Raw genomic sequence first — 24,918 nt, 5'->3', positions numbered from 1 at the left:
ACAATTAGGGAGGTTTGTGTCATGTTTGTCCTCCTACAGAAACCATACTAAAACAAAACTTTTTTTTTTCCCCCTCATCTTTTTCCATTTTTCATACATTTTGGAAAAAGCTCCAGAGAGCCACTAGGGCGGCGCTAAAGAGCTGCATGCGGCTCTAGAGCCGCGGGTTGCCGACCCCCGGTCTACGGTCTTATTAATATGGCCTAATCAATACAACCATTTTCACTCATGGTGCAAATAAACTGCAACCAGCACAAAAAAAAAAAAGATCCAAACACATGGTCGCACATAACACAACCTGCTCACTGAACTTTGTAGATATTATGAGATACGTCCATGCACCATACATTATGGGTGTGGGAAAAAATCGATTCAAATTCGAATCGCGATTCTCACGTTGTGTGATTCAGAATCGATTCTCATTTTTTAAAAATCGATTTTTTTAAATTGTATTTATTTATTTTTTTCCCTTTTTTTTTCCTACTTTTTTTTCTTTTTTTTTAATTAATCAATCCAACAAAACAATACACAGCAATACCATAACAATGCAATCCAATTCCAAAACCAAACCCGACCCAGCAACACTCAGAACTGCAATAAACAGAGCAATTGAGACGAGACACAAACACGACACAGAACAAACCAAAAGTAGTGAAACAAAATTGAATATTATCAACAACAGTATCAATATTAGTTACAATTTCAACATAGCAGTGATTAAAAATCCCTCATTGACATTATCATTAGACATTTGTAAAAAAAAAAAAAAGAAAAAGAACAATAGTGTCACAGTGGCTTACACTTGCATCGCATCTCATAAGCTTGACAACACACTGTGTCCAATATTTTCACAAAGATAAAATAAGTCATATTTTTGGTTCATTAAATAGTTAAAACAAATTTACATTATTGCAATCAGTTGATAAAACATTGTCCTTTACAATTATAAAAGCTTTTTACAAAAATCTACTACTCTGCTTGCATGTCAGCAGACTGGGGTAGATCCTGCTGAAATCCTATGTATTGAATGAATAGAGAATCCTTTTGAATCGGAAAAACATCGTTATGAATCGAGAATCACGTTGACTCAAAAAAAAAATCGATTTATAATCGAATCGTGACCCCAAGAATTGACATTGAATCGAATCGTGGGACACCCAAAGATTCGCAGCCCTAATACGCATGTATATATAACCTAATCATATTGCTTCTTGAATTTAAAAATAGCTGACCGTTTTTTCCCCCCCTTCTCTGGGATTACATTCCCAGTTTTGATCTGGGACGTCTGGTCAGTTATAGCATATAGGAATATTCTATTACTGTTAAGCAACCTATGAATAATAAAACACGCCAAAACATGTGTCCTTTATCATAGCTACACGTATGAAAAAAAACCTTGTGAAAATCAGTGGTATTCAGTGAGGTAAGAGGAATTAAATGCGCTGATCTCAGTTGGAGGCGTTTGTGTCAGGGAGGGACAGTAGGACACTGGACAAACTGCTGGCCATCATAGACAATCCTGCCCACCCACTCCACGAGACAATTGAGGGACAGCGGAGTTCATACTCCAACAGGCTCCTTCAGCTTCGTTCCCACAGTGTTCGATTTAAGAACTCCTTCATTCCGCACTCCATCCATGATGTCTATTACCTGACAGCTTCTATGTTATCTACTTCTCTTTTTTTATCATGTCTATTTTCTGCTGGATTTACTCTCTATTTTATGCCGCAGCTGTTACATATACTGTAATATTGTACATGGTAATTGTTATATATTGTATATATGATATAAACATATCATATAATATATCAGTATATATGCTATACTGTACATATATTATGTAAATATTATGTACATATGTTATATTTTATATTGCTTTTAGTCTATTTTATACCTGCATTGTCCTTTCCATCATTTGTAACTGAGCTACTGTGTGGAACAATTTCCCTTGTGGATCATTAAAGTTTGTCTAAGTCTAAGTCTGACAGTGCATTGCTCCTGCCAAATGAATTGCACTGATTGGAGCGGATCACCACTCCAATATGGCGGCCCCGCGTCTCATCAGCGCCAGTACGCAATAGCGCTCGATGCTGCGTCTACTTTGGAGGAGTATTTACTGCTCACTTTTACCTAGAGCGCCCCTAAAGACGCGGCGACTCCAACGTCAAAAACTATATTTTAACCGAGCAAAAAAACGAGAGCCATTGCGCGTTTTTGACACACATTTATAGCATTTATTTGAATGTGAATATAAATAATTATTGTTTTTTTTCCCAGGCCACAGCCCGCGTTAGCATGCGTGTCTCCCGGAGAAGTGACGTGTGTTTAGCGGCTGGTGTGGTGACGTGTCTCTTATGCTCGCTCTTTTCTCGGGGAGCTGCTGGATGGAGCCGCACTGACTCCGCTGAACACTCTTGACTGGAACCGCTACTAACTCAACGAGGACGCCATGGGAAGTACGTGCAGGTTTTTAACTGGTTTATCCTTAAAATGGACGCGTTTATGTGGCGGTCATCCCTACGGTGGCTTTAGCTAAGAGGATCGTCTGCCAGCTAATAGGCTAACCTCGGTTGAGCTAGCTTATAACGGAGCTGTTTGGAAGTTTTCAACAGTCTTCACCGGGGGGGAGAAAATAGCAGAAATAACTACATTTACCGTCGTCACCTAACGTAGTTTCTTCCTCATTTTCAAACCAGTCGCTCTTCATGTTTGTGAGTGGATGCTAATTGTTAGCCCCAGGCTAGCCATCACTGACAAAGTGTTGAATATTGTGACTTGTTGGAACATAATATTGGTTTTCTTGTTTTTTTTTAAGGATAATTGTTCCTATACGTTTTAATAAATGTAGTTAGTCGGTCACTTAATATTAGTGTGGTGAGCCACGTAAGCAAGCAGTTCAGTAGTATTTGTTGTGACATGATTTAAAAAAAAAAATGGCGAATTCATTCAGAATGTGTTTGCTAGGTTGTCACATTTGGGTTTGAGTGACATCCGCTAGGTTAGTGATGACGTAGCATGGAAGGTCACGAAAATATGAGCGTTGCACACAACTCAGTGGCTTCCAAGTGACTCACTTGATTGACAGCTGTCTGTCTGGTCAAGCTGGTCGTGGATGTCTTTTTTTCCAGTTGATTTTGGGTATGCACACTACTACAAACCCCGTTTCCATATGAGTTGGGAAATTGTGTCAGATGTTAATACAAACGGAATACAATGATTTGCAAATCCGTTTCAACCCATATTCAGTTGAATGCACTACAAAGACAAGATATTTGATGTTCAAACTCATAAACTAATAATAATTAACTTAGAATTTCATGGCTGCAACACGTGCCAAAGTAGTTGGGAAAGGGCATGTTCACCACTGTGTTACATCACTTTTTCTTTTAACAACACTCAATAAACGATTGGAAACTGAGGAAACTAATTGTTGAAGCTTTGAAATTGGAATTCCTTCCCATTCTTGTTTTATGTAGAGCTTCAGTCGTTCAACAGTCCGGGGTCTCCGCTGTCGTATTTTACGCTTCATAATGCGCCACACATTTTCGATGGGAGTCAGGTCCGGACTGCAGGCGGGCCAGGAAAGTACCCGCACTCTTTTTTTTACGAAGCCACGCTGTTGTAACACGTGCTGAATGTGACTTGGCATTGTCTCGCTGAAATAAGCAGGGGCGTCCATGAAAAACACGGCGCTTAGATGGCAGCATATGTTGTTCCAAAACCTGTATGTACCTTTTCAGCATTAATGGTGCATTCACAGATGTGTAAGTTACCCATGCCTTGGGCACTAATGCACCCCCATACCATCACAGATGCTGGCTTTTCAACTTTGCGTCGATAACAGTCTGGATGGTTCGCTTCCCCTTTTGGTCCGGATGACGCGATGTCGAATATTTCCAAAAACAATTTGAAATGTGGACTCGTCAGACCACAGAACACTTTTCCACTTTGCATCAGTTCATCTTAGATGATCTCGGGCCCAGAGAAGCCGGCGGCGTTTCTGGGTGTTGTTGATAAATGGCTTTCGCTTTGCATAGTAGAGCTTTAACTTGCACTTACAGATGTAGCGACCAACTGTATTTAGTGACAGTGGTTTTCTGAAGTGTTCCTGAACCCATGTGGTGATATCCTTTAGAAATTGATGTCTGTTTTTGATACAGTGCCGTCTGAGGGATCGAAGGTCACTGTCATTCAATGTTGGTTTCCGGCCATGCCGCTTACGTGGAGTGATTTCTCCAGATTCTCTGAACCTTTTGATGATATTATGGACCGTAGATGTTGAAATCCCTAAATTTCTTGCAATTGCACTTTGAGAAACGTTGTTCTTAAACTGTTTGACTATTTGCTCACGCAGTTGTGGACAAAGGGGTGTACCTCGCCCCATCCTTTCTTGTGAAAGACTGAGCATTTTTTGGGAAGCTGTTTTTATACCCAATCATGGCACCCACCTGTTCCCAATTAGCCTGCACACCTGTGGGATGTTCCAAATAAGTGTTTGATGAGCATTCCTCAACTTTATCAGTATTTATTGCCACCTTTCCCAACTTCTTTGTCACGTGTTGCTGGCATCAAATTCTAAAGTTAATGATTATTTGCAAAAAAAAAATTTTATAAGTTTCAACATCAAATATGTTGTCTTTGTAGCATATTCAACTGAATATGGGTTGAAAATGATCTGCAAATCATTGTATTCCATTTATATTTACATCTAACACAATTTTCCAACTCATATCGAAACATAGTTTGTACCATTTTGCATTGATGGAGAGTTTTGAAGTTGTTTTAGAGGGCTTTGAAGGCTACAACGGTGACTCCTGTTAGCCACACCTTGCAAGCGTTTTTTTCATCTTTAGAATCCATTAAAAAAAGACGTGTTCTTTTCTCTCATAATGATTGTGAACAATAGGCAAAATTCCAAAAAAAAGTGCAGTTCCCCTTTGAATTTTTTCCCTTTTTAATTTTACATTTAAAAAAAACATAAAGTTTTGCACAATCCAACATGTATAAAAATGAGTAGGAAGAAGCAGATCTTCTTTAATCCTACCTCTTTTGTACATTTGTATTATCTCCCTGTATGTGGTATTCAGTTCCGCTCCAGTGCTCCTATTTTTTAGTTTTTTCACCTCTGGTCTAAGAGCTGGTTGAGCCCTGAGCCCTGATTCCCAATCGGTAGGGTTTATCTGCCAATGAAGGTTATGGATATCAGTGTTTCCCACACATTCATTTATTTGTGGCGGCCCGCCACGAAAGAATTACGTCCGCCACAAATTAAAATAAATAAATGTATAAAATAAAAATAAAACATTTTTTTTGTCCTGTCCAGCTTCTCAGGAAAATCATACAGGTGATGTAGATGCCCATATAGGCTGTTCAGATTTACTTTACAAAAGAGAAGTGTAGGATACTTCTCTTGTTGCCTTATTTGTATTTGACCACTACTGTTTTCTGTTTATTTGTTACTGACTGTGGCAGGACACCTCTGCCTCTGTTTCACTTTATGTTGCTGGTAAATAATATGGTTGTAGTAGTAGGCTAAAGTTAAATTATTTAGTATGCACTAATTAAAGGGGCAGAGCTTTAAGAGACATTTTAGCTTTTATATTTTATAAGATATATTTTTTGTAATAACCACAATTAATAAATATATTTCAGTTAATAACTTATTGTTCAAATCTGTATATAAATATGTACATAAAGTGTTGTAATTATATTGTAAAATGGATGGAAGGATGGATGGATGGACGTTTAAAACAAAACTGTTATTATTAATTAGTAAGTATACATTTTTTGAGCCTTTTTAGAGAAAATCATATCATTGTAGTTAATTATGCAAATTACTCGATGTCATGGTGACCACGCCCATAGCCACGCCCCCACCGCCACAGGTATCTTGGCAGTTTATGGGAAACACTGGATATATTGTATATTTCAACTATTTTCCCTAAAATACGCACACAAAATAAAACATATGCATTGAGGCTAGAAAGGTAATCAATAGATTGGAAATAATTGAATATGTTAATGCATACTGTTTGCAAGTGCCTGGTGTTTCATCATTAAATATCATTTTGCCTGCAAAAAACTACAACAAAAACTCAGTGACTTCCTTGTGGTGATTTGTAACACACTTTTTTTTTTTTTGCAGTTAAGTTTTTGGAGGTAATCAAGCCGTTCTGTGCGGTTCTACCGGAAATTCAGAAACCGGAAAGAAAGGTAAACATAACGTCAAAAGTACCTGTAAATGTGAGGTGCATGAGTGTGAAACAACCTTGTTTTTTTTTTCTTTGGCAGATTCAGTTTAGAGAAAAAGTACTATGGACCGCCATCACGCTGTTCATCTTCCTGGTGTGCTGCCAGGTCTGTCAACATCATTGACTATCTTATTAATGTTGTGTTGCAATCTTATTTGTTCTCTAATGTTGTCAAACAATTCTCCCCTTCGTTAAGATTCCCCTGTTTGGCATCATGTCTTCAGATTCAGCAGACCCCTTCTACTGGATGAGAGTCATCCTGGCTTCCAACAGAGGTACAGTACTTGCAGGAAATATCTGTATTGACATGCTGCTAAGGCTGCAGCTAACGATTATTTTTCTATCGATTAATCTATAGATTATTTTTTTCGATTAATCGGTTAATCTATATATTATTTTTCGATTAATCTATAGATTATTTTTTCTTTTACCGATTATTTTTTTATTCAAAATGAAGATGAAAAAATAAATGTAGGCCAGTTTTTTCAAAAGGCATGGCTTTTATTTACAAAAAAAAAGAAGTATGGCCACTCAGTCAACATTGACAACAACATGACTAAATATTCTGTAACAATGTAAACATTTAAAACTTTTAACCTTTAACAAAATTAAAAGTAGCTTATTTGCTTTTTAATGTGCAAATATAAAAGTCAACATCCAGTGCAAATCTTAATATTCTGCAATAGTATAAGCATTTCAAAAGTAAAAGTATTGCTTATTTTGCTTTAAAATGTGCAAAAATAAAGATAAACATCCAATACAAAAAAGTGTAAAACGAAATATTCTGTAACAACAGTGTAAACATTTCAACAAAAGTGAAAGTATTGCTTATTTGCTAAAATGTGCAAAAATAAAGATAAACATGCAATACAAAAAAGTGCCAATCTAAATATTCTGGAGCACTGTAAACATTAAGTATTGCTTTTAAAATGTGCAAAATAAACATCGAGTCCAACACAGTACACAATAACCAATTCTACTCATTCCAGTGAGTGACTAACAGTTGTAATGAAGAAAGGTTAGCATGTCTACATGCTCTGGTTCTTTTCTTGTTTACAATATTCCCAGCAGCTGAAAATAGGCGCTCAGAAGGGGTCGATGTGGCTGGAAATGAGAGGTAATTAGCCTTCACCTCAAGCCAGGACTGCGAGTGAGCTGAGCTGCACTTTAAGTTTCTAGAAGGTCAACGGGCTCATAGTGATGTTACTAGTAGTTGACTGGGAGCTGTTTATTATCATTTGGGGAGAGTCCGCTGCCTGATGCTCACCTGCTAAACCAGGGGTCGGCAACCCGCGGCTCCGGAGCCGCATGCGGCTCTTTGACCACTCTGATGCGGCTCAGCTGCATACTTGCCGACCCTCCCGATTTTCCCAGGAGACTTACGGATCTCAGTGCCTCTTTTAGAAATCTCCCGGGTTAAATATTCTCCAGTTATCACCTTAACAACTTAAACAAGGGCGTGCCAATATAGCATTCCATTTTCTGATCCTCTATAGCCTGCACAAACACCGTGCCAGCCCGTCCACATGGTGTATGTAGCTTTTACTTGCACACGTAAGAGACAGCAAGGCATACTTGTTCAACAGCCACACAGCTTACACTGACGGTGACCGTATAAAACAACTTTAACACTGTTACGTTACAAATATGCGCCACACTGTGAACCCACACCAAAAAAGAATGACAAACACATTTCTGGAGAACATCCGCACCGTTAAACAACATAAATACAACAGAACGAATACCCAGAATCCCGTGCAGCCCTAACTCTTCCAGTCTACATTGTACCACCCCCCCACACATCAACCCCCCCTCCCCACCCCCCTTCGTGCGTCGGTTGAGGTGGGCGGGGTTTGGTGGTAGCGGGGGTGTACAATGTAGATCGGAAGAGTTAGGGCTGCATGGGATTCTGGGTATTCGATGTGTTGTGTTTATGTTGTGTTACGGTGCAGATGTTCTCCAGAAATGTGTTTGTCATTCTTTTTTGGTGTGGGTTCACACTGTGGTGCATATTTGTAACGTAACAGTGTTAAAGTTGTGTTAAAGTTGTTTTATACGGACACCATCAGTGTAAGCTGTGTGACTGTTGACTAAGTATGCCTTGCTGTCACTTACGTGTGCAAGCAGAAGCTGCATTCAACATGGGGCGATCAGGTACGCTGTTTGCAAAGACTGTAGAGGACGCTAAAAACAGTACCAACACGCCCTACATTTAGGGTGTCTCCCGGAAAGACTGAGAGTTGGCAAGTATGACGCTGTCAAGCGCCGTTAAAGTAAAACTCGCGGGCCATACTAACATTAAATTGTCTTAATAAGGTGCAGGCCGGAGCGTGTGTCTGAGACCCTTGGTTTAAACATAGCCCAAAAGTAAAAAAAAAAAGCTTTGTATGCAGTGTTATTTCATTTTAAATTTCAAAAGAGTTTTGTGGCTCCCATTATTATCTTTAATTTGTGAAACTCGTCAAAATGGCTCTTTGAGTGGTAAAGGTTGCCGACCCCTGTGCTAAACACATATCTGCTCGACGCTGAAGCGCTGACTACATGCGCTCTGAATACACACTGCTGATTGGCTGGTAACGCTCTGAATACGCACTGCTGATTGGCTGATAATGCTTCGTGTGTACCAATCAGATGGTTGTGTGGGTGGGACAATGCTGCGTGCTGAGACAGAGGCAGAAGGGGCGAAGCAGCTTGTTAAGACTTTAGCAGCTAAAGTTAGCTTTAGCTTAGAAACTCGTTCGGTACACCCCCGTACCGAACCGAAAGCCCCGTACCGAAACGGTTCAATACAAAACATGTACCGTTACACCCCTAGCAGATACAAATGACACATTCATGTTTTTGTGTAATGATGACAACGTATGCTCACGCGGACGATTAACTAGTTGATGGTTGATGGTTTTCTTTTCAAATGTTCGTTCATAGCCGTTGTGCTGCTATGATAGGCCATTTCCGCTCGACATAGTGTGCATACAACAACATTATTAGGCTGTGTATTGAAATACTTCCACACTTTTGACGACTTTTGGCGTGATTTTTCCCCCTCGCTCGCACCGCTCGCATCGCCTGCTTTGATCGTCTGCTTTGCGCTTCGCCATGACGGTAGTGTGACGTAAATATGCGACGCGTCGACGCACAAAAACGGCGTCGACGTGTTTACGTAACCGATGACGTCGACTATGTCGACGCGTCGTTTCAGCCTTACATGCTGCACTGCTTTTTTGAAGACAATCTCCTGGCTTTTTTTATCAGTTGTGACGTAATTTCTTTATCATACATATAGTAGGTCGTAGGTTAGGAGCTGTATGCTTTCCCTGTGACACCTTGTGTTTGTCCTTCAGGTACTCTGATGGAGCTGGGTATCTCACCCATCGTCACCTCCGGTCTCATCATGCAGCTGCTTGCAGGTGCCAAGATCATTGAGGTGGGAGACACTCCCAAGGACCGGGCTCTCTTCAACGGCGCTCAGAAATGTAGGTGTCTTTGTCAGCTATTTTTAGAAGCGGCAGGAACATCCGTCGAATGCAAAACAGCAGTTATTAATCATGTGTGGGGTTATTTTGCAGTGTTTGGAATGATCATTACCATCGGGCAGGCAATCGTATATGTCATGACTGGCATGTACGGTGACCCCTCAGAGATGGGTGCTGGAATATGCTTACTCATCATCATTCAGGTGAAAAAATTGTCCTTTTTCCATCGCATAGACTAGGAGTGTCAAATTCATTGAGGGCCATATCACAGTTAGAGGGCCGTTTGTAACAGTGTATATCTTTACACATAGCTTATGCATTTTTTTATTTATTTACAAATGAATGGATAACTTACTTTGAAATCATAAGTCTGGATCGTCGGCGGTCACTCGAAACGAGTATGACTGTCCTCCGTAGGGTCGTCTATTTGTGGATCCGTAGATGGCTGTGTAGGCCAATCCGTGATCCACATATTCCGGGATGTTAGGGTGGATTCCCTATATGGAGGACGCCTGTGCGTGGAATCTTTTAATGTGGGGAGACTGGTGCACGGTCAGCCACCACACAGTCCTTGGCATTGAGCGGGCCAGGGTCCAGTGGCATGGAGACCAAGACGACTGGGGACCCGTCTTTGCTGCAGCCTTCATCCGCCTTCCCAGCCGTTGTGGTGCATTCCGCTGCCGCCATCTTCCGCCTGGTCCACCGTTGAGGCGGTTTTCACTATTCGCCCATAGCTGGGGTTATTTACCCATAGCTGGGACAGGGGTTGACTGGGCACCAGGGCATGTCCACACACCGGTGGGCCTGCATGCCCCGTCTCTGGGGCCCCCTGCTGCTCCGAGATCCCGTACAACTTAGCCTGGAACCGCGAGGTTCCAGTTACCGTGTGTGGCCACGAGGAGGCATGTACGAGTCTTGACAATGGAGAGGCTATGTACCGGCTGAGGAGGCTTATGCACTCGGCTCCTCTTTTCGCCCTCTGAGACAGAGGGCTAGCCGGCGGCACTAGCTGAAAGCAATGAGTATCAGGCAGAAGCAGCATGCAGCATAGCAAGCAAAAGCGGCATGCAGCATGCACTAACTACAGGTACTACTACTCCAAGGCTACTGCACTAGACGCATCACATCGCCCTGTGCGATGTTTTCTGCACACACACACTAAGTCTGGATAACAAGCAGATATAAGTATTTTTATGGTACACTAAACTGTGACACTTGGAAAAATTCCCAACTTTTTGAGTGCTGGTACACTAAATTGTGACACTTGGAAAAAATCCCGACTTTTTGAGTGCTTGTATACTGAATTGTGACACTTGGAAAAATTCCCGCCTTTTTGAGTGCTGGAACATTAAATTGTGACACTTGGAAAAATTCCCGACTTTTTGAGTACTGGTACACTAAATTGTGACACTTGGAAAAATTCCCGACTTTTTGAGTGCTGGTACACTAAATTGTGACACTTGGAAAAAATCCCGACTTTTTGAGTGCTGGAACACTAAATTGTGACACTTGGAAAAAATCCCGACTTTTTGAGTGCTGGTACACTAAATTGTGACACTTGGAAAAAATCCCGACTTTTTGAGTGCTGGAACACTAAATTGTGACACTTGGAAAAAATCCAGACTTTTTGAGTGCTGGTTCACTAAATTGTGGCACTTGGAAAAAATCCCGACTTATTGAGTGCTGGTACACTAAATTGTGGCACTTGGAAAAAAATCCCGACTTATTGAGTGCTGGTACACTAAATTGTGGCACTTGGAAAAAATCCAGACTTTTTGAGTGCTGGTACACTAAATTGTGGCACTTGGAAAAAATCCCGACTTTTTGAGTGCTGGTACACTAAATTGTGGCACTTGGAAAAAATCCCGACTTATTGAGTGCTGGTACACTAAATTGTGACACCTGGAAAAAATCCCGACTTATTGAGTGCTGGTACACTAAATTGTGACACTTGGAAAAAATCCCGACTTTTTGAGTGCTGGTACCCTAAAATGGTAACACTTGGAATAAATCCCACCATTCTTAAATGACTAGAGAGTCAAGATTACTCCCTGCTTTTACCCTAAATTTAGAGCTTTTTTTTAGTGACTTCCAGCAAGTAGAGGGACTAATTTTGATTATGACCTCCGAGTGGAGATCCACGGCAGGTCGGGCTTCTTAAAAGGACACGCACTTAGACACTTGGGCAAATTTACAGCTTTTTTTTTTAGTGACTTCCAGCAAGTAGAGGGACTAATTTTGATTATGACCTCCGAGTGGAGATCCACGGCACAGTTATGGCTGCCCTCAAAGGGCCGTTTGTAACAGTGTACCGCATTTTTCGGACTATAAGTCGCTCCGGAGTATAAGTCGCACCGGCCAAAAATGCATAATAAAGAAGGAAAAAAACATATATAAGTCGCACTGGAGTATAAGTTGCATTTTTGGGGGGAATGTATTTGATAAAAGCCAACACCAAGAATATAGATTTGAAAGGCAATTTAAAATACATATAGAATAGTGAACAACAGGCTGAATAAGTGTACGTTATATGAGGCATAAATAACCAACTGAGAACGTGCCTGGTATGTTAACGTAACATATTATGGTAAGAGTCATTCAAATAACTATAACATATAGAACATGCTATACGTTTACCAAACAATCTGTCACTCCTAATCGCTAAATCCCATGAAATCTTATACGTCTAGTCTCTTACGTGAATGAGCTAAATAATATTATTTTATATTTTACGCTAATGTGTTAATAAATTCACACATAAGTCGCTCCTAAGTATAAGTCGCACCCCCGGCCAAACTATGGGAAAAAAACTGCGACTTATAGTCCGAAAAATACGGTAAGTATTTTTATGGTACACTAAACTGTGACACTTGGAACATTTCCCGACTTTTTGAGTGCTGGTACACTAAATTGTGACACTTGGAAAAAATCCCGACTTATTGAGTGCTGGTACACTAAATTGGTGACACTCTGAAAAAAATCCCACCATTCTTAAATTACTAGAGAGTCAAGATTAAGATTAAAGATTAAAGTACCAATGATTGTCACACACACACTAGATGTGGTGAAATTTGTCCTCTGCATTTGACCCATCCCCTTGGGGAGCAGTGGGCAGCAGCGGCGCCGCGCCCGGGAATCATTTTGGTGATTTAACCCCCAACTCCAACCCTTGATGCTGAGTGCCAAGCAGGGAGGGAACCGGGTCCCATTTTTATAGTCTTTGGTATGACTCGGCTGGGATTTGAACATACTCCCTGCTTTTATCCTAAATTTAGAGCTTTTTTTAGTGACTTCCAGCAAGTAGAGGGACTCATTTTGATTATGACCTCCGAGTGGAGATCCACAGCAGGTCGGGCTTCTTAAAGGGACACGCACCTAGACACTTGGGCAAATTTACAGCTTTTTTTTTTAGTGACTTCCAGCAAGTAGAGGGACTAATTTTGAATTCCTTACCCAGGTGGAGATCCAACCTGGGCTTCTTAAAGGGACACGCACCTAGACACATGGGCAAATTTACAGCTTGATTTTAACAAAACACTTTTGGAATACAGCATTAGGGTTTACTTCTAAATTGCCAATGTACATGTGGCGGTGGGGGTGTGGCCAATATGATGTCATGACTAATTTAATCAGCAATGATGCATATATTTAAAAAATATGCAGTACAGGCCAAAAGTCACTCACACTGAAGGGCTAACAATAGAGTTAAAAACATTGGAAATGCAATTATTAAAAGAAACCGTTAATTTCTGGGTGCACTAAGGGTTCGACAATAGCTTGATCCAAAAAAGAAATTGCATGAAAATTTTTGTAATGGAAACAACAATCTGTTTCAGTGTCAAACTGTCTCCGTCATTAAAGTTTATCCTCATTAACCGTGCAGGCAACATAACATTCTTTAGAGTCCTACAAGTGTCAGATTCATCAAACATATGCTAATAAAATACTAACATAGCCATGCCTCTAATGAAATAAAGGCCCAATAAGTTACTTCCCTGTCCGCTTTTTTTCCCTTTTCCGTCACATAAGTGTAAAATAAAGTTAACCACTGTAAAAACACTTTGCCACTTTGTGTGTTAATTGCTCAGTCTTGCTGCTTTGAATTGGGAATTTGTTCATTCCATGTAATATTTGTACATATTTTTATTTTAACACACCTTGTTGAGGCTGCTCCTACTTGTTGAAAAAATAGCCACTTTAGAGTTGTAACTTTTTGGGTGGATAATAGTTTACTGAAACCATCTTTGCTGTTCAGCTCTTCGTTGCAGGTCTGATTGTTTTGCTGCTTGATGAGCTTCTCCAGAAAGGTTACGGTCTGGGCTCTGGCATTTCTCTTTTCATTGCCACTAACATCTGCGAGACCATCGTCTGGAAGGCCTTCAGCCCGACCACAGTCAACACCGGCAGAGGTGTGACCCCCAGCACCACACACACGGTCAAGATGTGAAACGTGCAAGCTGTGCCGCAATTTATTCGGTTGTTTTTTTTTAAGGTACCGAGTTTGAGGGCGCCATCATTGCTCTCTTTCATCTGTTGGCCACCCGCACGGACAAAGTGCGTGCCCTCCGAGAAGCCTTCTACAGGCAAAACCTGCCCAACCTCATGAACCTCATTGCAACAGTCTTTGTGTTCGCCGTGGTCATATACTTCCAGGTGAGCACTGCCACACTTTCCCCTGCTCCTGTAAATGTCAGTCACAACATCGGATCAATACTTTGCTGTATTTTTCGGTGGTCAAAGGTACAGCGTTGAACAGCTGTAAAACTGGAATGCAAACTGCAACCTTGTTATCTGAGCACAAACGATGTGTAAGGCCTTTTGGTCTAACATGGCCTCGCAACTTATTGAAAGATGCTAACAATAACGCTTGTCCTGTTTATAGAGTTATACACATTGGAAACAATGAAAATACAAGTCATCTGTTCTTAGTAGAGATGTCCGATAATATCGGACTGCTGATATTATTGACCGATTTAAAATGTAATATCGGAAATTATCGGTATCTGTTTCAAAATTATCGGTATCGGTTTCAAAAAAGTAAAATTTATGACTTTTTAAAACGCTGCTGTGTACACGGACGTAGTGAGAAGTACAGAACGCCAATAAACCTTAAAGGCGCTGCCTTTGCGTGCCGGCACAATCACATAATATCTATGGCATACTTGGTCAACAGCCATACAGGTCACACTGAGGGTGACGTGTAAACAACTTTAACACGGTTACAAATATGCGCCACACTGTGAACCCACACCAAACAAGAATGACAAACACATTTCGGGAGAACATCCGCACCGTAACACAACATAAACACAACAGAACAAATACCCAGAACCCCTTGCAGCACTAACTCTTCCAGGACGCTACAATATACATCCCCGCTACCCACAACCTAGCCCACCTTAACCTCCTCATGCAGGGAGAGCATGTCCCAAATTCCAAGCTGCTGTTTTGAGGCATGTTAAAAAAAATAATGCACTTTGTGTCTTCAATAATAAATATGGCAGTGCCATGTTGGCACTTTTTTCCATAACTTGAGTTGAAGTCGTTCTCTTATTTTGGAAAACCATGTTACATTGTTTAATGCATCCAGCGGGGCATCACAACAAAATTAGGCAAAATAATGTGTTAATTCCACGACTGTATATATCGGTATGGGTTGATATCAAATCAAATCAACTTTATTTATAAAGCACATTTAAAATTTACCACAGGGGTAGCCAAAGTGCTGTACAATGGGCAAGTTAAAAGATAATACGAGAACCGAGCAAACACAACACAACACAAACAGAGCACGAAAAAAATAAATAACTAAAATAAATAGAACATAAAAACAGGTTCGGTAATTAAGAGTTGGACAATATTGGAATATCGGATGTCGGCAAAAAAGCCATTATCGGACATCTCTAATCAACATGCATTATCACGATATGACGATAGTATTAAAAGCCAAATTTGTATCATTTATATCATGTATATCTTCTATATCGGCCAACTCTAAAGACAAGTACTGTATAGTGAACTCTTTACGTCTGACATTTTGTGCACTTTAATTTCATATTTTGCCTCAAAATGTATACCTTACCTATATTTTGACTAGGCATGTGTTAGGGTCAATTTGTTTTAATTTGAAGATGAGGTGGCGACTTGTCCGCCCGAATGCAACTGAGATAGGCTCCGGCGACCCCGAAAGGGATAAGCGGTAGAAAATGGATGGATGGATTGAAGATCTGTATTTTTTTGGGGCTGTCAGCTGCTTTTGGAAATATATTTTCCTCAAGTAAAACCAGAAGAAAGGTTGGTGTCAGATTGAGTGTCCAGTTTATTCAACGTTCTTGTTCACTTCAACAGGGCTTCAGGGTGGACCTCCCCATTAAGTCTGCCCGTTACCGTGGTCAATACAACACCTACCCCATCAAACTCTTCTACACCTCCAACATCCCCATCATACTGCAGTCGGCCCTGGTGTCCAATCTGTACGTCATCTCCCAGATGCTCTCAACGCGTTTCAGTGGGAACTTCCTGGTTAACCTCCTGGGAACTTGGTCTGTAAGTACAATATTTCACCTAGGGCTGGGCGATATGGCCTTTTATTAATATCTCGATATTTTTAGGTCATGTCACGATACACGATATATATCTCGATATTTTTCCTTAGCCTTCAATGAACACTTGATGCATATAATCACAGCAGTATGATGATTCTATGTGTCTACATTAAAACATTCTTCTTCATACTGCATTAATTTATATGCTTATTTTAAACTTCCATGCAGAGAGGGAAATCACAACTAAGTCAATTGACCAAAAGTGTATTTATTAAACAGTTATTAAGCAGTGGCACAAACATTCATGTCATTTCCAAAACAGAAAGTGCAATATTGTCAGAGACATTTTAAAACAAGCTATTAGTGCACTTTTGTGCATGATGTCACTAAGATGACATATCAAAACAACACTAAATTAAAGTGCACTTTTTGTACAGAGCGCCACTACAATAGTTTAAAACAAATAAAGTGCACTCTTGTGCATGATGTCACACACAAGATATTCCAAGATATTTCAATAAGTGTCAAATAAAAATGAGCTGCATAATAGGAAATCAAATAGTGTATGTCCTTCGCTATGTGGTAGGTTCCTGCGGACGTTATCTCCTGTTGTTGACTATTTGTTTCATACGGTGTTGATGTGGAAATGGTTGCTTGGGCATTTTGTTGGGTGGCACCAAACGGAGATGTTGACATGCGGAGTTTCAAGCACTCTTCATTCTCTAGCGGGTGACTTTTCAAATGATGCTACACATTAGCAGTAATGCTACTTTTTGTAGCAACGTTTTTTCCGCATACTTGACATATTACTGTTTTCTGTTCAACATCTTCCCGCTTGAAGCCAAACCACCGCCAGACGATGGAAGCTGTTTTTGTTGGGAATTAATTCTTCCTTCATTTGTTACCGGAATTGCACCTTCTCTCTCTCGTATTACCACTCGCACCTCTCCGCTAGCATCACAGCTAACATTACCCAATACTGCTACCTCTCTGCTCGGCGAGGGCGTATGACGTTGCACGCGCGACAGTATGTGACGTATGTAAGAAGGTGCGCTTGTTTTAAGTCTCTGTGAGAAGGAGAGACAAGGAAGAGCGAGAAGAGCCTGTAGTGTAATGCTTGCAGCTAAAAGCAACTGCGTGAGAACGTATACTCGAATATCACGATATACCGTATTTTTCGGACTATAAGTCGCAGTTTTTTTCATAGTTATACTCAGGAGCGACTTATGTGTGAAATTATTAACACATTACTGTAAAATATCAAATAATATTATTTAGCTCATTCACGTAAGAGACTAGACCAGGGGTCGGCAACCTTTACCACTCAAAGAGCCATTTTGGCAAGTTTCACAAATTAAAGAAAATAATGGGAGCCATGAAAAAAAAATTAAAATGAAAAACACCGCATACAAAGCTTAAATTGCTTTGTACTATGTTAACCAGGGGTCAGTGACACAAGCACCGGCACGCACTTTAATATGGAAATTTGATGTTAGTGCGGCCCGCGAGATTTAAATGAATGTCGCTTGATAGCGTCATACTTGTCAACCCTCTCATTATTTCCGGGAGACTCCCGAATATAAGGGCGTGATGGCACTGCTTTTGGCGCCCTCTACAGCCTGCCCAAACAGTGTACCTGCTCGACCACATGTAGAATGCAGCTTCAGCTTGCTCATGTAAGTGACAGCAAGGCGTACAAGTTCAACAGCCACACAGCTTACACTGACGGTAGCCGTACAAAAACAACTTTAACACTGTTACGTTACAAATAAGCGCCACACTTTGAACCCACACCAAAAAAGAATGACAAACACATTTCTGGAGAACATCTGCACTGTAACACAACATAAACACAACACAACAAATACCCAGAATCCCATGCAGCCCTAACTCTTCCGCTCAACCGACGCACGGGGGGGGTTGATGTGTGGGGGGGTTTGGTGGTAGCAGGGGTGTATAATCTAGACCGGAAGAGTTGGGGCTGCATGGGATTCTGGGTATTGTTTGTGTTGTGTTTATGTTGTGTTACGGTGGGATGTTCTCCAGAAATGTGTTTTTCATTCTCTTTTGATGTGGGTTCACAGTGTGGCGCATATTTGTAACGTAACAGTGTTAAAGTTGTTTTATACGGCTACCGTCAGTGTAAGCTGTGTGGCTGATGAGTAAGTATGCTTTGCTGTCTCCTACGTGTGCAAGTAAAAGCTACACACAACATGTGGCTGGGCTGGCATGCTGAATGTAAATGCTATAGAGAACAATTAATGCAGTGCAATTAGGGCACGCCCTTAATTTAGTAATTAGAGTGAAAATAGAATTATATTTGCCCTGGGAGTTATCTTGGAGAGGCACTGAGATCCATAAGTCTCCTGGGAAAATCGGGGGGGTCGGCAAGTATGCAGCTGAGCCGCATCAGAGTGGTCAAAGAGCCGTATGCGGCTCCGGAGCCGCGGGTTGCCGACCCCTGGACTAGACGTATAAGATTTCATGGGATTTAGCGATTAGGAGTGACAGATTGTTTGGTAAACGTATAGCATGTTCTATATGTTATAGTTATTTGAATGACTCTTACCATAATATGTTACGTTAACATACCAGGCACGTTCTCAGTTGGTTATTTATGCCTCATATAACGTACACTTATTCAGCCTGTTGTTCACTATTCTTTATTTATTTTAAATTGCATTTCAAATTTCTATTCTTGGTGTTGGGTTTTTAAATTTCCCCAAAAAATGCGACAGTGCGACTTATATGTTTTTTTCCTTCTTTATTATGCATTTTCGGCAGGTGCGACTTATACTCCGGTGCGACTTATACTCCGAAAAATACGGTAGTCATTTTCTATATCGCACAGAGACAAACCCGCGATATATGGAGTATATTCCATATATCGCCCAACCCTAATTTGACCTCAGTCTACAATCTTAAAATGTCTTTGTAAGTTTTACAATATAACTACAACTATTCATACTTACTAAACCGTCCCAATAGTGATGTCTGTAGGACTGTTTTATGCATATTTGTACATGCTATCATAATGTAATCACGCTAGCGTCATTAGCATTAGCTAATATGCTAACACGTTTACAAGTGTCTTTTAGGGTTATTTACTCACAATGGCATTCTTTTTGTATTGTTTCAGTTTGGTAAATTCACCAAAATGTCACCGTGGAGTTAGAAAAAGCCATGAAGTTGGACAGCTTCATGTATCAAATGTGTTTTCTTTCTTACGTAGGACACAACTAGTGGTGGACCAGCTCGTGCCTACCCAGTGGGCGGCCTCTGCTACTACCTGTCTCCTCCGGAGTCATTCGGTTCTGTTCTGGACGACCCCGTCCACGCTGCTATCTACATTGTCTTCATGCTTGGCTCGTGTGCCTTCTTCTCCAAGACCTGGATTGAAGTCTCGGGATCTTCTGCCAAAGATGTATGTTTTGTATCAATCTGTACTATTTGATGTTTTTTTTTTTTTAGGTCATGTGTTAAACCTTTGAATGTCATGTTGTGTGCGTGTCAGGTGGCCAAGCAGCTGAAAGAACAGCAGATGGTGATGAGGGGACACAGAGAGACCTCCATGGTGCATGAGCTTAACAGGTACCAATGAGCCTGGAAAATGCGGTTTTTGAAATATATATGGTCATTTCCAAAGAACACGCCGGTATTTAAGAACATTTTTTAGAAGAAATTTATATTTTTACATATTAGCCGCACCGGACCATAAGCCGCAGATACACTATATTGCCAAAAGTATTTGGCCACCTGCCTTTACTCACTTATGAACTTGAAGTGCCATCCCATGGAATTGTCCAAAATGTTTTGGTATCCTGGAGCATTCAAAGTTCCTTTCACTGGAACTAAGGGGCTGAGCCCAACTCCTGAAAAACCAACCCCACACCATAATTCCTCCTCCACCAAATTTCACACTCGGGTAGCGTTCTCCTGGCAACCTCCAAACCCAGACTGGTCCATCAGATTGCCAGATGGAAAAGTGTGATTCATCACTCCAGAGAAGGCGTCTCCACTGCTCTAGAGTCCAGTGGTGACGTGTTTTTACACCACTGCATCCCACACTTTGCATTAGACTCGGTGATGTATGGCTTAGATGCAGCTGCTCGGCCATGGAAACCCATTCCATGAAGCTCTCTGCGTACTGTACGTGGGCTAAATTGAAAGGTCACATGAAGTTTGGAGCTCTGTAGCAACTGACTGTGCAGAAAGTCTTTGCACTATGCTGGCCCCTCTCTGTCAGTTTACGTGGCCTACCACTTGGTGGCTGAGTTGCTGTTGTTCCCAAACTCTTCATTTTTCTTATAATGACGTTGACTTTGGAATATTTAGGAGCGAGGAAATTTCACGACTGGATTTGTTGCACAGGTGGCATCCTGTGACAGTTCCACGCTGGAAATCACTGATAGTGGCCCATTCTTTCACAAATGTTCGTAGAAACAGCCTCCATGCCTAAGTGCTTGATTTTATGCACCGGACCAGGTGATTAGGACACCTGATTCTCATCATTTGGATGGGTGGCCAAATACTTTTGACAATATAGTGTATATTCAGGTCCGAAAGATTTTGTAAATATTTTTTTTACATACTTTAATTGTTTCCAAACGGTGCCTGTCACACGGCAGTAAAACAGAAGTCATGGTCATGGACCCACGAGCTAGCTCCCCAATCAGCTAAACAGACTCAGTAACTCCACGGTGACGTTTTGGAGAATTTACCAAACTGAAACAATACAAAAAGAATGCCATCGTAAGTTAATAACCCTTACAGACACTTGTAAACGGGTTCGTACAAATATGAATAAAAACAATCCTACAGACATCACTATTGGGACGGTTTAGTAAGTATAAATAGTTTTAGTTACATTGTAAAACTTACAAACGTTTCTATGAGTGATGATTGAAGAATCCTTGCAAGGAGAAATGCTACGGACGAATATACTTCGACAAGAAACGGGGAAGGTTTTTGACGTAGAGTTTTAAAAGATGTCAAGTTCATTACAGGCTCTAGACCAGTGGTTCTTAACCTGGGTTCGATCGAATCCTAAGCCAGCGTGATTACATTACGATAGCAAATACAATTATGCTTTAAAAACACTACTACTGAATGAATACCGTATTTTTCGGAGTATAAGTCGCTCCGGAGTGTAAGTCGCACCGGCCGAAAATGCATAATAAAGAAGGAAAAAAACATATAAGTCGCATTTTTTTGGGAAATTTATTTGATAAAACCCAACACCAAGAATAGACATTTGAAGGGCAATTTAAAATAAATAAAGAATAGTGAACAACAGGCTGAATAAGTGTACGTTATATGAGGCATAAATAACCAACTGAGAACGTGCCTGGTATGTTAACGTAACATATTATGGTAAGAGTCATTCAAATAACTATAACATATAGAACATGCTATACGTTTACCAAACAATCTGTCACTCCTAATCGCTAAATCCCATGAAATCTTATACGTCTAGTCTCTTACGTGAATGAGCTAAATAATATTATTTGATATTTTACGCTAATGTGTTAATAATTTCACACATAAGTCGCTCCTGAGTATAAGCCGCACCCCCGACCAAACTATGAAAAAAACTGCGACTTATAGTCCGAAAAATACGGTATTACGGTTGTCTGTTCAACATCTTCCCGCTTGAAGCCAAACCACCGCCAGACGATGGACCCCCTGCTTTTTTTCTTGGGAATTAATTCTTCCTTCATTTGTTACCAGATTCGCACCTTCTTTCTCTCGTCTTACCACTCGCACCACAGCTAACGTTACCCATGCCGCTACCTCTCTGTTCCACGAGGGCGTATACGTATGTGACGTATGTAAAAGGGTGCGCTTGTTTTATGTCTCTGTGAGAAGGAGAGACAAGAAAGAGTGAGAAACGCCTGTAGTGTAATGCTTGAAGCTAAAAGCAACTGCATGAGAACGTGTACTCTAATATCACGATATAGTCATTTTCTATACCGCACAGGGACAAACCCGCGATATATCGAGTATATCGATATATCGCCCAGCCCTAATTCAAAGCATAGGAAAAAAGTAGCAGAAAATATGATAGTTGCAACACAATTATATGTGATTAATGTCTTGTTTGCAGGTACATCCCGACAGCTGCTGCCTTTGGTGGCCTTTGCATAGGAGGACTATCTGTCATGGCTGACTTCCTGGGAGCCATCGGCTCTGGTACAGGAATCCTCTTGGCTGTAACCATCATCTACCAGTACTTTGAGATCTTTGTCAAGGAGCAGAGTGAAGTGGGAAGCATGGGAGCGCTGCTCTTCTAGGAACACGCCCACTCTGCCACACACAACATATACACAGAGCCTCCATACCGCGTCACTCTTCTTTCATCTTTTTTTGCACAATCCGTCGATTTTTCAGCCGGGATAAATCATTTTATCCCTCTCCTTTTTTGAGTTTTGTTTGTTTTCTCCCTGCTTTGAGCATCGTTTCATCTTCATTTCTTCCGCTTATCACCCATCAACCTGCGCGGGCTGCCTGACTTCCGTCTTGACTGTTTTGTCGGCCGAAGAGTCTCCCTCAACGCACGTGAGCATGGTGCCGGCTTTGACTCACCTCAGGCATTTTTCATCGTAGCATGTCGAAAGAACACGGAGTAATGGAAAACACTAATTTCAAACAAAAAGCGACGGTTTTTGGCGGAGAAATGTCAAGTTCATTACAGGTTCTAGAGGCTTTGTTAGCAGAATGCCAAGAGTATACACAAAATGTACTTTAGTTCTGGTAAGGTTTCTGTTTTTCTGCTATATGTTGATACTTCCAATAATAGACTGTTTATATGAACTGGGGTCTTCTGGAGGACGCAGCATTTGTGTCCTGTATATCTGGCTCCTAAAGGAAAGTGATGGTGTGCGATGTTTTGCTCTTTTAATTCCCAGACTGAAATGCTGCACAAAACTGCCGGGGTGGCCGGTAAGAGGGTGGGGTTTGATATGGACGCGAAAGGGGGGTTCATTTTGGTTTTTACTCTTATGTAACATACATAATTGTGTTATTAAAAAATGTTTTTTTTTCCAACACTTGGAAATGGAGTAATCGTTCTCATTTTTTAATGTCATGGTTTTCAATGTTCGCTTTGCTATGCATTTTTCCATCATCACCAAAAAAATGTAATTTGTCATATTATTCATACTCCTTATTATTCTGTTACATACAGTACAGGCCAAAAGTTTGGACACACCTTCTCATTCCAATGTGTTTTCTTTATTTTCATGGCTATTTACATTGTAGATTGTCACTGAAGGCATCAAAACTATGACACCTGTGAAGTGAAAACCCTTTCAAGTGACTACCTATTGAAGCTCATCGAGAGAATGCCATGAGTGTGCAAAACAGTAATCGGAGCAAAGGGTGGCAATTTTGAATAAACTAGAATATAAAACATGCTTTCAGTTATTTCACCTTTTAACTTCACATGTGTTCATTCATAGTTTTGATGCATTCAGTGACAATCTACAATGTAAATAGTCATGAAAATAAAGAAAATACATTAAATGAGGAAAAGGTGTGTCCATACTTTTGGCCTGTACTGTACATACATGCCTGAAATATGAAGGAAATAAGTTAAGTTTAAGTACCAATGATTGACACACACACACTAGGTGTTCAAAATAAGAGCTCTAGGCATATACTGTATAACAGCTGATAACAGGAACTTTACATCACAAAGAGGCAAGTCCATAAAAATAGGTTACAATAATAAAAAATAAAAATATTTAAATATACAATGTGGGGAAAAAAACATAAGAAATATACACATTAATTTAATGCTTTCAGCGTGGCTAATGTACGTAGTATTTAAGAATATCGAGAATAAAAATAGTATTTCCCTACTTACGTGTTTTGTTGGGAGTTTTGGGATGAAGCAAAAGAGCATTTTCGTAATATGTTGATTGATTGAGACTTTTATTAGTAGGTTGCACAGTGAAGTACATATTCCATACAATTGACCACTAAATGGTAACACCCGAATAAGTTTTTCAACTTGTTTAAGTCGGGGTCCACTTAAATTGATTCATGATACAGATATATACTATCATATATACTATCATCATAATACAGTCATCACACAAGATAATCACATTGAATTATTTACATTATTTACAATCAGGGGTGTGGAGGGGGGGGGGTATGGACATCAAGTAGTGGACATAGAGAGAGAGAGATCAGAAGGCATAAGAAAAAGAAAAAGTATCTGCATTTGATTGTTTACATTTGATTATTAGCAATCCGGGGAGGGTGTTAGTTTAGGGTTGTAGCTGCCTGGAGGTGAACTTTTATTGCGGTTTTGAAGGAGGATAGAGATGCCCTTTCTTTTATACCTGTTGGGAGCGCATTCCACATTGATGTGGCATAGAAAGAGAATGAGTTAAGACCTTTGTTAGTTCGGAATCTGTGTTTAACGTGGTTAGTGGAGCACCCCCTGGTGTTGTGGTTATGGCGGTCATTTACGTTAAGGAAGTAGTTTGACATGTACTTCATTATCAGGGAGCTGTAGCGGATTTTATAGACTAGGCTCAGTGCAAGTTGTTTAACTCTGCCCTCCACCTTGAGCCAGCCCACTTTAGAGAAGTGGGTAGGAGTGAGGTGGGATCTGGGGTGGAGGTCTAGAAGTAACCT

General features: G+C 40.6%; 1 protein-coding gene across 1 annotated transcript; it reads left to right on the top strand.

The window, feature by feature from the left end:
- The first annotated feature begins 2,172 nt into the window (after window positions 1-2,172).
- LOC133648540 (protein transport protein Sec61 subunit alpha-like 1) lies at window positions 2,173-23,272 on the top strand. Its single transcript, XM_062044728.1, has 12 exons — window positions 2,173-2,456; window positions 6,146-6,213; window positions 6,292-6,357; window positions 6,448-6,526; window positions 9,593-9,724; window positions 9,818-9,927; window positions 13,980-14,133; window positions 14,217-14,377; window positions 16,073-16,270; window positions 19,502-19,693; window positions 19,784-19,860; window positions 22,376-23,272. The coding sequence occupies exons 1-12, from the start codon at window positions 2,450-2,452 to the stop codon at window positions 22,560-22,562; spliced, it is 1,431 nt and encodes a 476-aa protein (XP_061900712.1). The 5' UTR covers window positions 2,173-2,449; the 3' UTR covers window positions 22,563-23,272.
- Window positions 23,273-24,918: the final 1,646 nt, after the last annotated feature.

Source organism: Entelurus aequoreus, linkage group LG01 (genome assembly GCF_033978785.1).
Source record: "Entelurus aequoreus isolate RoL-2023_Sb linkage group LG01, RoL_Eaeq_v1.1, whole genome shotgun sequence".
Taxonomy (NCBI): Eukaryota; Metazoa; Chordata; class Actinopteri; order Syngnathiformes; family Syngnathidae; genus Entelurus; species Entelurus aequoreus.
This window is presented reverse-complemented; position numbering and strand designations above follow the sequence as displayed.